The following is a 12,650-nucleotide window of genomic DNA, read 5'->3' as shown; positions in this document are numbered from 1 at the left end:
GCGAAGTTCCCACAAGGTAGGTCCACACTGGGCAGAGCATGTGTTTATATCTGTGGGAACGCACACACACACACACACACCGTCTCGAGTCTCGACCTTGTTTCTCAACATACACACAGGTCACCCCCAAAAACACAATCACCTGTTCAAGCCTTGCTAGTGACCACACCGACTCTCATTGAGCACTGTCCTATATCTGTACTCTGTCCAGTACTGGACAATGTCCATATGTCCTCTCAGGTATATCTGTTATAGCTCTGTATTGTAGTTTTTATTTTATTTTTACCTTTAATAACTTATCTTTGGTGTCTTTGTATCGTTTTCTTTTTTTTCTGTGTAAGAACAGAACATTGATATCTCAGTCACTCGATATGTGTAAACTTCTGCTTTGCTTTATCCTCATACCGTTCACATGAATCCACATCTTGCTCGGCTTATGGAACTATGCAAGCAAAAGCATCTATAAGTTATCTCTGTCCATTTTCTTCCTTTCCCAAAACACTCACAATACCATTACCACATTTTCGCCTGTAAGGTACATTGATGTGCGTAAGACATTTCAGTCTCAGAATAGCTTTGAAGCTTTCGGTTTTGTTTTCGAGATTGAAGCGTCTTCTACAGAAGAGGTGGGGGTGGCGTGTGTGTGTATCACAGAGGTACGTAGGTTAGCTGCTGTTTACTTCCTAGAGCGTCGACAGGATGTGAAAGGGGCTGAGAGGTTTTGTCATCAGTCGTGTTGCCATGGTGGTGTGTGCCTGTCCTTCCGCACACCTGCCTCTCTCTTACACGCATTCACGGGCCTTCTGTATAGGTGTGGTAGCGAAGAGGTTGTGTCCTTCCCCATTAGCTGGCTGTGTGTGTAACTCTGGTTAATGTGTGGGTGGAGAAGTCTGGGCTAGACTGTGTCTCTGTCCTCCAAGATGTGTAGGAGGAGGAATGGGGAGATGAAACCTCTCCCACCTGTCTGTCCCTCTGTCTGTGTGTGTGTGTGGGGGGGGGTTAGGGTTATGAAACTGGACGCTGTCCTTCTAATGCTCCTGCTATGTCTCTGAGATATAGGAGACTTTGGCCATGTCCTTTGACATGTTTGTTTTGTCGATGTTGGTGGTTTATCAATGACAGATGGCATGATAATCAACATGACAGATGAGATGACATAGAGCTTGTTAGTCTGTGGTGAATTCCATTCCTCCCATTCAAGGGTTAAGTTGGGAGTATTTGTCGCTCCTACGGTTCTTTCCTGTTCACGTGTGTGTTTCTCACTCATCCCCAATGGCTGCTGCCGCTACTGCTACTCCCTCCACAGACCTGCACCTGTGATAGTGTGTGTGCGTTTATGCTTGTGCGTATGTGTGAGTAATCTCTCTGTGTGTGTGTGTGTGTGTGTGTGTGTGTGTGTGTGTGTGTGTGTGTGTGTGTGTGTGTGTGTGTGTGTGTGTGTGTGTGTGTGTGTGTGTGTGTGTGTGTGTCATGAGGCCACCAAGTTCATTTAGTGTGTGTGTGTGTGTGCGTGTGCGTGTGCGTGTGTGTGTGTGATGTGTTTGTGTTTGTTGTCCTCCTCAGGCGCGGCAGCAGGCTCAGATGAGACACCAGATGGCTGCTGACAGTAAGAGTGAATACTCCAACTTCCTGACCAAGTTCAACCAGGAACAGAATGAGCATTACTACACTCTCATCCCCAATATATTCCAGGTAATTCATTACTACACTCTCATCCCCAATATATTCCAGGTAATTCAGTACTACACTCTCATCCCCAATATATTCCAGGTAATTCAGTACTACACTCTCATCCCCAATATATTCCAGGTAATTCAGTAGTACACTCTCATCCCCAATATATTCCAGGTAATTCATTACTACACTCTCATCCCCAATATATTCCAGGTAATTCATTACTACACTCTCATCCCCAATATATCACTCTCTCACACACACACACACACACACACACACACACACACACACACACACACACACACACACACACACACACACACACACACACACACACACACACACACACACACACACACACACACACACACACACACACACACACACACACACACACACACAGGTCCAGAGTAGCTCTGAGTGGAAGAAGAAAGTATTTCAATTCTCGTATGTCTCCCTGAGAGCCAATGGAAAAATGTGGAGCACCTCTAAAACCACAGTCCTTTTCACTGGGTAGAGAACAATAGAGAGACAGAGAGTACATTTTCAGACCTATGGGAGGTTCTTGAAACCACTGCACTCAGAACTTTTGGTGGGGCATTGACCCGACATCTTCTGACCTATATGTCTTTATATATCAGTCTGTTTAGTCCTACCCCCTCAGCAGCGTAGTATGGGACAAATTCAGGGCCACTGTGAGCAGGTGTTTGTAATAGCATTGTCATGCGTGCTGAACATGACGTGTTTGTATCGGTGTGTAGAAACTCCAGGAGATGGAGGAGAGGCGGATCGAGAGGGTGGGTGTGTCCATGAAGACGTATGCGGAGGTGGACCGTGAGGTGCTGCCTATCGTAGGGAAATGTCTAGACGGAATGACTAAGGCTGCCGAGTCCATTGAGCCTAAGACTGTGAGTACACACACACACACACACACACGATTGTGAGTTTAGTACTGTACCAAGTCACAACCATGTGGGTGCTATGTGTTGTTGATGGTATTCGCTCCTCACCAGAGTCCAGGCTCTTTGTATGACTAAATTCAAAAACACTGGAGGTATGTGCCTCAAATGCTCATCTGCTCGGTCGTAGTAGAGCCTGGGATTACAACTGGTGTGACTCTTTTCCCTGGAGCCCTGTCACTCACTCACTCAGCCACCTGACTCAACCAATCACCACTGAGCTAATTTAGACCCCGTCTCCTGACACTCCTAAAGTTAATGGTTTCAGAGAGCGAGCTGGGAAAACAGCAGGGAAGCAGGAGCAATAATGAGAGAAAGTGGGAAGCGAGAGTGAGAGAGTGAGAGAGAGAGTGAGTGAGAGAGAGAGATGTGAAGGAGAGAGAGAGAGAGAGATGTGAAGGAGAGAGAGAGAGAGAGATGTGAAGGAGAGAGAGAGAGAGAGATGTGAAGGAGAGAGAGAGAGAGAGATGTGAAGGAGAGAGAGGTTCGCTTTGAGAGCGAAAATTCACAATTACACTCATAATTAAACAACTGTCTTTGCCAACCTCCTGTCTTCGCCAAGGGGCTCTCTCTCTCCTCTGCCTGATGGAGAATGTTGCTAAGTTAAGTATCACACTACATCATGGCAGGAGGGAGCAGCTTTTCTGGATCTGGCCAGTTTATTGTCTGCACACTCAAAGTTAACTAGCAGTTCCCTACAAAACTGGGAGAAGATAAACTGATGCACTTAACCAGATAACAAACACCCATGTTGTTATTTTATCTCAAGTCATTGATGCATGAGTCATTGATATTGGCCAACACAATTAGATTTTTCAAGCATTCAATCCAGTATGCTAAGATGGCGGACCATATCTTAGTGCAAGCAATAGAAAATCATCAGCTTTTGATGTGTTTGTGTGTGGGTTAGAGAAGGAAGGGGAGATGACTAAGCTAAGGCCTGTGCTTTTGCCTGTTCCAGGAAACAAAATAGGGATAACAGAGGCTGATGACCTCTAACCTTTGACCTTATCAGTATAGATAGGATAGAGATCAAGACATCACAGCCTGCTGATTAACGAGCTGCTTCCTGACCGTCTGGTGTTTTCACCATAGCTCCTGTGTGACAGTTCCAGGTCGTTCCCCTCTTCCTCAGTTCAGGCTGTGGAGCCTCCCCGACCTCCGTTCACCCCCTGCATCCATCTTGATTGAGCCGAAGTAATGAACTGATAACAACAACTGGAAATAGTACAATAACAAATCAAGTCTTCCTGGTCTAGGACATTTCTGTCCTATGCTATTTCTGGACTTGGTTGAGGAAAACACAATCTGGTTTTAGGAATAGAAATAGAGAGAACAGAATTGTTTCTTTTAGATCAGTGTTTCAATCCTGTCTATCTTTTCTCCATCCAGTCATATCCAAATGTTTGCTTAGCCGTAAGATCTGAATTCCCCCTACTATCGCTCTCCCCACTTGATCCCACCCCACCAGGACTCGAAGCAGGTGGTGGAGTCGTATAAGTCTGGGTTCGAGCCCCCGGGGGACGTAGAATTTGAGGACTATGGGCCAGGCCAGTCCATGAAGAGGACGGTCTCCGAAACCAGCCTGTCCAACTCACGAGGAGAGGCCAAGGAACGACCCAGCGGGGGCAAGAGCAAGGGCAAACTGTGGCCTTTCATTAAGAACAAGAACAAGGTAACACACACACACACACTCTCTCACACACCTACTCGAAGGTCAAGCCTAAATTTGGGGGGGGGGGGAGTTTTTTTTGACCTCACTTCATTCTCCCTGTACAAGAATAAAGGACAAGAATGTGCATTGTTTTTGGCCATACTGTCTTTAACAGGGCTTCGATAATTGTCAGAGACTTCAGGGGACATTGTTGTAGGTCTTGGTGTTACTGTGTAGTAAATAACAGTAAAATGTGACTTTAATGTTTCATTTGGGTTGTCATTATAGTTCTGTTGGGTTGTTATTTATTGTTCTGGTCATTTTGTGATTACAGTACGTTAGTAGTGTTGTCAGTGTTATTATTTGCCACCCTTTACCCCCATCCCCCTGCTGGTTACTCACTGGTCATCAACATCATCCTCACTGTCGTTGAGCCACCAACCAACTCTTAACTTTAATGTGTTAACATAACAACAACAACAACAACAACAACAACAACAACAACCAACTAATGCATCCTCCATAACTGAGTCCCACCCCTCCTCCCCCTCCTCCCTTCCACTCCCTCTCTCTGGGCCGGACAGATTAACTCACTCCCCTGCACACGGACCGTCTGTCCTGTAGCCTAATAACAGTCTCCTTCATTGACCCTCCTCTTACACCGGGGGGTCTGTCTGGAATGGCCTCTTATCCGACAGCACGGCCCCTTGGTTCTGTATGGCTAGGCTGTCTAACACGGGGCCATTTGGGATGAGGGTCTAAGGTTGGAAGTGGCACCATTCTTACCTAATGGTGTCACTTCGTGATAGAGCTAGGGTGTGTGTGAGCGTCTGTGGCGTGTGGGTGTGCATGTCACTCACTAGCGCCGACTCCCTGCGGTTTGAGCATGATGTGTGTTGTTTGTTTGGTGTTCGTCCTGTTATATTGTAAGTGTGTTATATTTATGAGACTCTAAAGCGTAAGGGACAACTAATGACAGGGTGTTTGTCCTTAGCTTTTTTTGTGAGGCCATGCACGTACTGTACCCCGAGAGTGTTAAGGCGTCCGGATGCTTCCCATCCAAAACAGTTTGAGCGTATATTACGATAACATTTTGTGACGTTTTTTGTTTGTTTTTGGTCTTCGCCAAGGTATGTTTTTCTGCTGTTCGTGCACACAATATTTTTTCTTGAGGCAAGCCCAAGTTCGGAAGCCGAAGTCTACGCCCCTTCGCCGGTGATTGGTCAACAGTAGGGTTTCTTCAATTAAGTCATTCAAGGAGAGACACCTCGCTTTCGTGCACATTTTTTCACTCGAGAAATACTGCACCAAACATCTGAGATGTAAAATTGCGCGACCAGGAGCTCCTCTGCAAAAACGTCTAAATGAATGACAGATTTCTTTCAGTTATCTTCGATTAATTCTGACTATTTTGAGAAAGTGTATACTGGCTACGGTATCCCAAGAGGGACAAACAGTCCTATTGTTTTTCAAGCCAAGGTCTTAAAAAGGGAGTATACGAGCACATTCGTTCAAACCAAAGCATCCTGACGCCTTTAGGGGAACAGAATGTCCTGGAAGGACAAAGACACACACATACAGGGAATCAGAGAGGTGCGGGTGGCTGTCATAATCGACCTCTGCGCCTTTGGCGCCCGGGGAAGTGTGGGTTAACTGCCTTGCTCAGGGGGCAGAACAACATATTTTTACCTTGTCAGCTCGTGGATTCGATCTAGGGACTTTCCAGTTACTGGCCCAACGCTCTAACAAGTAGGCTACCTGCACAGTGAAAACATGTGAGACTTGAATCAGAGCAGAGCCGATAAGGAAGACACGTGTTAGATATTCTATAGATAGCAAAGGGCTAGGATCTATATCCAACTAGAACTCCTCTCTGAATTAAAAGAGCAGCAAACCATTTACTTGATTTATTTACGTTTCATTAACGTTGGTTTTAAAAGATGTGTATCCAAAGCGCTTTCATGCATGTTCTCTCACTGAGTATCAAAGCAATCTGTCAGTACAAATGGCAGATCTCTCTCTAGCTCCCAAAGGGCTGATCGCTCATTAATTGAGCATTAAGTGGTTTGGGATTGCAGGAGTTCGGTTTCTGTGATTGAAATTCAGCCGCTGTCACATCTCGGAGGATATGGTGAATTTCTAGTCCAAGAGCTCGCATGTGATGACGTTTCCCCCCCCCCAAAAAAACCACTTGCTACAAAATGGAAGCTTGCATGTGCTTCCTGTAAAGCTGTCTGTTTAAATGTGTGGCAGCTGCAGCACCTTGCAATAACACTCTATTAACACTTCTGACTCACTCTGTTTAGAAATGTTACGGCCGTCGCTTGACAAGTTGTTTTTACTTCACGTTTGTTTGTCTGACAAGATTATACCACATAACAGCTGGTTACTTATGACACTGGGTTTGTTTGTGTTTGATATCTCTTTTGGTTGTCTTTGTTCCCGTTGGGTTTTTCTGTTACCTGTTTTTAACATTATTTGGGCCCTTATTTATCTCGTTTTGTGTTCCTCCCTCCTTCCTTTTTTGTCCTCTTGTTTTGATTCTGCCCCTTTTCCTCCTCCTCCTCTTCTTCTTGTCCTCCGTCACGGCTCCCTCTCATACTGGTAGCTTATGTCCCTGTTAACGTCCCCGCACCAGCCCCCCTGCCCCCCCAGCCTCCAGCCCCCCCTCACCCTCTGCTGTTCCCAACGACCCCCAGTCTCCCAAGCAGAACAAGGAGCCCCTCTCCAATCGCTTCAATGAGTTCATGGCCTCCAAACCCAAAATGACTTGCCTCCGGAGCCTGAGGCGAGGGGTAAGTGTGTGTGTGTGTCGTGCTGTGAGTGTTTGTGGTTGTGTGTCTGTGAGAGTGTGGTGAGTGTGTGCGTGTGCGTGCGTGCATGTGTGTGTGCTCGCCTGTCTCTGAGCTCTGTGGCGTCGCTGTATGGGGGAGGTTATACTCCAGCTGGCATCAGGCCTAAATTCTTCAGGTATCTCTTAATAATCTGTAATTGGCTATCGATTAGATCTTCATGATTTCCCAGTGTGCCAGAGATAACATCTCAACCTTACAATGAAATTTGCTGGTCCAAATCTATTTAGGACAACTCTGTCTATCCTCCAGCCTCCTCCATACGGCGTTCTGCCTGTGTCTGTATCTGTGTTACGCTTCTCTAGCATGCTTCCATAGTTCTGCGCTAGCGGAATCACATATTCAGTCGTCTGTCTGTCTGTCTTTCCAGACATAAACTCATGAACTCTCCAACCTGTTTCCTCAGTCTCCACTTTGAACTCTAAAACTGCTTCACACACAATGACAGTGTCACCAGAGCTCCCTCCCAATGACAGACATGTGTAGGTATCCTACCACATTGTAGCTCTCCTTGGAGAGTCGCCATGATGATGCAATGAAAGAAAGCACAAGTAGTACATTTGCTAGGTGTAGTAATAGGGAGAGTATAAGCAACTGGAAGAAGTTTTGTTTTTTAGTCAAGAACTACTTCCTTCCTTCCGCCTATCTGGGTCAAACTGAAAATCAGTAACAGTATAACGTGTTAAGATTATGCATAAAGTCAAAAGTCACAGTATATTGATTAGGACGTTGCGCTGGCCGCTATTGGCTGATTGAGTCACTGAGTCTGTCGGGCCGGGCCTGGCCTGGCTTGCAGCAGGGCTTTTTTAGACGGCCCTGGGGTTCGACACACCCTCTTTATCTGCAGGTACACACACACGCTGCAGCTATGTGGTGTCATGGCGAGTTTCTATTCCTATATCAGCCAGAACCGTGTTCCCTGTCCAGGTCACGCCCACGGGGCCGACAGAGCTCCCTCTTGAGGTCAAGAACGTGCTTAGCTGCTCACGTGTTCCTTCCGGCCTTAACTAATACAGTTTGTTTATGTTCGTATCTTTTGAAGGGCAACAGTTAGAATGCACTAGAGCCATATATTTCGCATAGCCCGGCCCACAACCTATGATGTCTGTGAAAGCAAAGGAACAATAGTAGTAGTAGAGTAATAAAAACAATGTTCTCTCTGTGATAAATTATTGAAGGTCAGGAGAAGGAGGAAGTAGGGCAAATCTAGCAGGAAGTGAACATTTCCCAAACAGGAAGTGGAGTAATGGCCATCTTCTAAACTGGCAGGCCAGGGTAGTTCTATATCTGAAGCATTGTTTTCTGTTAATGTTGCAGATTCAAATGAGTTCATTCCTGTTTGACCTTTCTGTAACATTTGAATGAAGTGAAGGGAAAGAAAGGAAAAAGGTCAGGTTTTTGTTTTGGTCGGGCAGGGCGATGTATTGAGCACGAGATTAACTATGTTTTAAGATTAATAGTGCTAAATATGAATCTCTCAACATTCTCTTCACTCCTTTTCATTATCCATATGGATGAAGTATTTATGTTGTTTTTGTATGTGTATATTAACGTTGTTAAGAATACTCGTAGAGATCAGTTTTGTGTTAAACTTTCTTTTCTTTTAGGAACTCATTTTAAAAGCAGTAGAGAAGTCAGTTCAAACATGAGCCGTCTGCTCTGCACAAGCTGGAATGGGCGGCCATATTGCCTGGCCTGCTTAAACAGCTGCTGTGCAACTGCACAGCACCTCAGTGTCATAGTAATCCACAAGGCCTCTTAAAGAAGCCCTCTATCACTGGTCACACGCATAGAGATCCTATTAAATGACTAGAGGTGCTATGTCAAACCCCTCAAAGTTCCAGCATGGTATGAAAATGGCAGCCATACATGTGGTAAAGAGGTGAATCGTACTCGACCAAAACAATGGAAATGCCATGGGAATGCATGGGGGAAGATCCTGAATCTCCTCATTGCCCCACAGGAAAATGAACCTACAGTTAGGCTATTGTTTATATGTGTATTTCATACTATGTTGAAGTAAAAATTGGAGTAAATTGCTTGTATGGATGTCAACCCCAACACATGTTCATGCCATCGTCACCAATCAACTGCATTACAGTTAAAACCTACCAACACTGGTTTCTGTAGGGAAAGGGTGCTACCTAGTCAGTCAACTGAATGCATTCAACCGAAATGTGTCTTCCGCATTTAACCCAACCCCTCTGAATCAGAGAGGTGCAGGGGGGGGGGCTGCCTTAATCAACATCATCAGCACCCAAGGAGCAGTTGTTGTTGGGTAACTGCCTTGCTCAAAGGGCAGATGGGCAAATTTTCCCACCTTGCCGGCTCAGGGAATCGAACCAGCAACCTTTTGGTTACTGACCCAACATTTTTAACCTCCAGGCTACCTGCCGCTCAGGTATGCTAGCTATGCTACCAGCTTATACGAATGGGAGTTAGCATTTAACAGTCATGTCTTTCGAAGCCTGAAAAGGGACAGCTTCTAAATGCTATGCAGAGAAAACTGCCCAAAACCTAAAAATCTAACTGAAGTCAGCACATTGTGTTCCTGTTACAATAAATAAAATTCGGACGGATTTGACATATATCCACTTTGTTCGATCAGATTTGTTGAATGTGGGCCAATCCGGCGTCCTTCTTCTACCACCCATTGACCTCTTTATGGCATCCATTGTGGTCAGGGAGAAATCCAAACCAGTCTAATTGGAATGAATGGCACTAGAGGGATAGGTGATGCATTTCCTGCTTTTACTTATGAAGGAAATTTAAAGTAAGGCATGTGATGAATCAGTAATTGTGTAATAGAATTATTGTCAACCTAAAATATTGTCATCAAATTAGTTTCTAAAAATTGCCTGTGTGAATAGCCTCTAAAATATATATGTAAATAGACCATAAATGTCCCAATGTTTGTTTTCTTGGAAAGCTTTGTCATATTATGATACAGTACTTGTTGCAATTACAACTTGCCTATCATCAAACGATTTCAGCCTGGGTATGGCTGTAGGTTGACTGCATTGTTTGTATGGAATGTTATATTGACAGGTAATTTGAAACTTTATTGAAATCATTCCACTTAAACTGGCTGGCTGGCTAGCTAACAAACATACTGGGCAGATAGTCTTCAAATTCATTGTTTTACACAATATCTCATCACAGCATTGGCTGACCAACTCCCTTACCAAAATGGCTGACATTTTGTACCGTCATAAGAATATTAATGTCCGTTGTAGTATTCTAATTCCTAATTCTATGGTCACATGAACCAAGTTATTTGTCAATCGTAGTACAGCACTACACTGCACAGGTGCTATTAGTGAGTGAAAATATGAATATTATCATTTCAATAAACCTCAGTATTGACTGAGCAAAATATTAGTTATGAAATGTGATATCTTTGATAGGGCCAATGGCTTTGAGATAGCCAATGTCCGTTTTCTTTCCTTATGACAGGTTATATAACATGTGATATGAGTGTGTATTTTAATGTCATGCTAGTTGTGTCTGTAGGTTGGTTCTGGGTTCAGTCTTTGGCCAACAGCTGCACAGCAGAGGTATGCTTTACCCAGCATCCCCCAGTGGGAGGGCTTGTCATTCCTCAGCCCTCTGGGGCCAGCCCTCTGATCCAACGCCAGAGAGAGAGAGAGAGAGAGAGAGAGAGTGTGGTGGATATAGCAAGGATAAATGATGACAGCATCATCAGAGTTAGTCAGAGAGTGTTTCTGTGAGAAAACACAGAAAGAAAGAGAGATGTGTGTGTGTGTGTGTGTGTGTGTGTGTGTGCGTGCGTGCGTGCGTGCAAACCCATTAGCCTCATTAGTAGCCCTGTGCTAATTGATGAAGCTGTGTTGTTCTCTCTCATAACCATGGCAGCAGCCTCCTACTCGCCCTCTCTCGCTCTGTTATCACAAAGACTGGAGGACTCAGGGCATACCCACGTACGCTTTCGAGGCCAGACAATATGTCGTAAGTGTGTATGTTGGCCGATGCGTGCGTGCGTGCCTTCATTAGGAAATATGTGTGTGTGTCTCAGCCATGTGCAGCACAGACAGTAGTCTCATATCATGATGATGCACTGACAGTATATACACTACCGTTCAAATGTTTGGGGTCACTTTGAAATGTCCTTGTTTTTGAAAGGACATAAAATAACATCAAATTGATCAGAAATAGAGTGTGGACATTGTTAATGTTGTAAATGACTTTTGCTGGAAACGGCAGATTTCGCATGGAATAGCCTTCATTTCTCAGAACAAGAATAGACTGATGAGTTTCAGAAGAAAGGTCTTTGTTTCTGCCCATTTTGAGTCTATAATCGAACCCACAAATGCTGATGCTCCAGATACTCAACTAGTCGAAATAAGTTTTATTGCTTCTTTAATCAGCACAACCGTTTTCAGCTGGGCTAACATAATTGAAAAAGGGTTTTCTAATGATCAATTAGCCATTTAAAATGACCAACGCACAACGTGCCATTGGAACACAGTAGTGATGGTTGCTGATAATGGTCCTCTGTACGCCTATGTAGATATTCCATAAAAAAATTGTCAGTTTCCAGCTACAATAGTCATTTACAACATTAACAATGTCTACACTGTATTTCTGATCAATTTGATGCTCATTTAATGGACAAAAAATGTGATTTTCTTTCAAAAACAAGGATAATACATAGAAATAATAATTTATTTCCAGTCAGACACAGTTGCATATTTTTGTTTCCTTCTAAATGAGGCTAGTGTCTGTGACTGCCTCACTGTATTTCACATGGCCCTTCTGCCCTGTCGTAAGACCACACTATCCAAATGATCAGAACCAGGGATGACCTCATTTCCTGTCCCACATCTCAGCTTGTGGCACTTTCTGTTGCAACACCACCAACCCCAGAATTGCATTGGACTCCTGCTGCAGTGCACATTTTTGGTAGGGGTCAATTCTCAAAGTGTCACAAGCACGACCCTTAAACTAAGGAAGTGGGATTGGAGCGTGGTGAATGATGGGTCTCCCCACCATTTGCTCCTTCATCTTGTTTTCTGGGGTTCACTACATTGGGTTATGGTACTCATAACACTTTTTTTTGGTGGGGTTTAATCTACCCAGAATTCACCCCTCCAGCGCATCCTTCTATGTGCTGGCACCATGGCACCATAGCCTATCTGTATACCATGTACCCGTATCTACCCATCTGTCTGACACGTCACGTTTTGACCCTATACACTCAGCTACAACAGATACTGGGGAACAACAGACCTCCCCTGTCTATTACACCAGCAAGTTCTTAACGGAAATACCACAGTGAGAACAATTGTCAATGTCGAGAGAGATAATTAGGCACGATGGGGAGGCTGATCGAAGGCCCATTCCAGGTGAATGACTTGATTACAGGACCAAAGGGAGTATGGCCTGGCCTCATCATGGCACCCCCGAGTGCGGCCTTTGAGCTGTTAACTGGATTTACAGGTCGTTCGCTGTAGCTGGAGCGACCCAGTGTGTGTTAAAAGTATCTCT

At 44.6% G+C, this 12,650-nt stretch overlaps 1 protein-coding gene across 1 annotated transcript in view; it reads left to right on the top strand.

The window, feature by feature from the left end:
• Nucleotides 1–12,650, top strand: part of LOC118385565 (formin-binding protein 1-like) — an 88,449-nt gene that overhangs the window by 62,149 nt on the left and 13,650 nt on the right. The window contains 5 exon segments of the mRNA XM_052521316.1: nucleotides 1,564–1,692; nucleotides 2,439–2,585; nucleotides 4,108–4,311; nucleotides 6,899–6,937; nucleotides 6,939–7,085. Coding sequence (XP_052377276.1) covers nucleotides 1,564–1,692; nucleotides 2,439–2,585; nucleotides 4,108–4,311; nucleotides 6,899–6,937; nucleotides 6,939–7,085 — 666 coding nt within the window.

This window comes from Oncorhynchus keta, chromosome 6, assembly GCF_023373465.1.
Source record: "Oncorhynchus keta strain PuntledgeMale-10-30-2019 chromosome 6, Oket_V2, whole genome shotgun sequence".
Taxonomy (NCBI): domain Eukaryota; kingdom Metazoa; phylum Chordata; class Actinopteri; order Salmoniformes; family Salmonidae; genus Oncorhynchus; species Oncorhynchus keta.
This window is presented reverse-complemented; position numbering and strand designations above follow the sequence as displayed.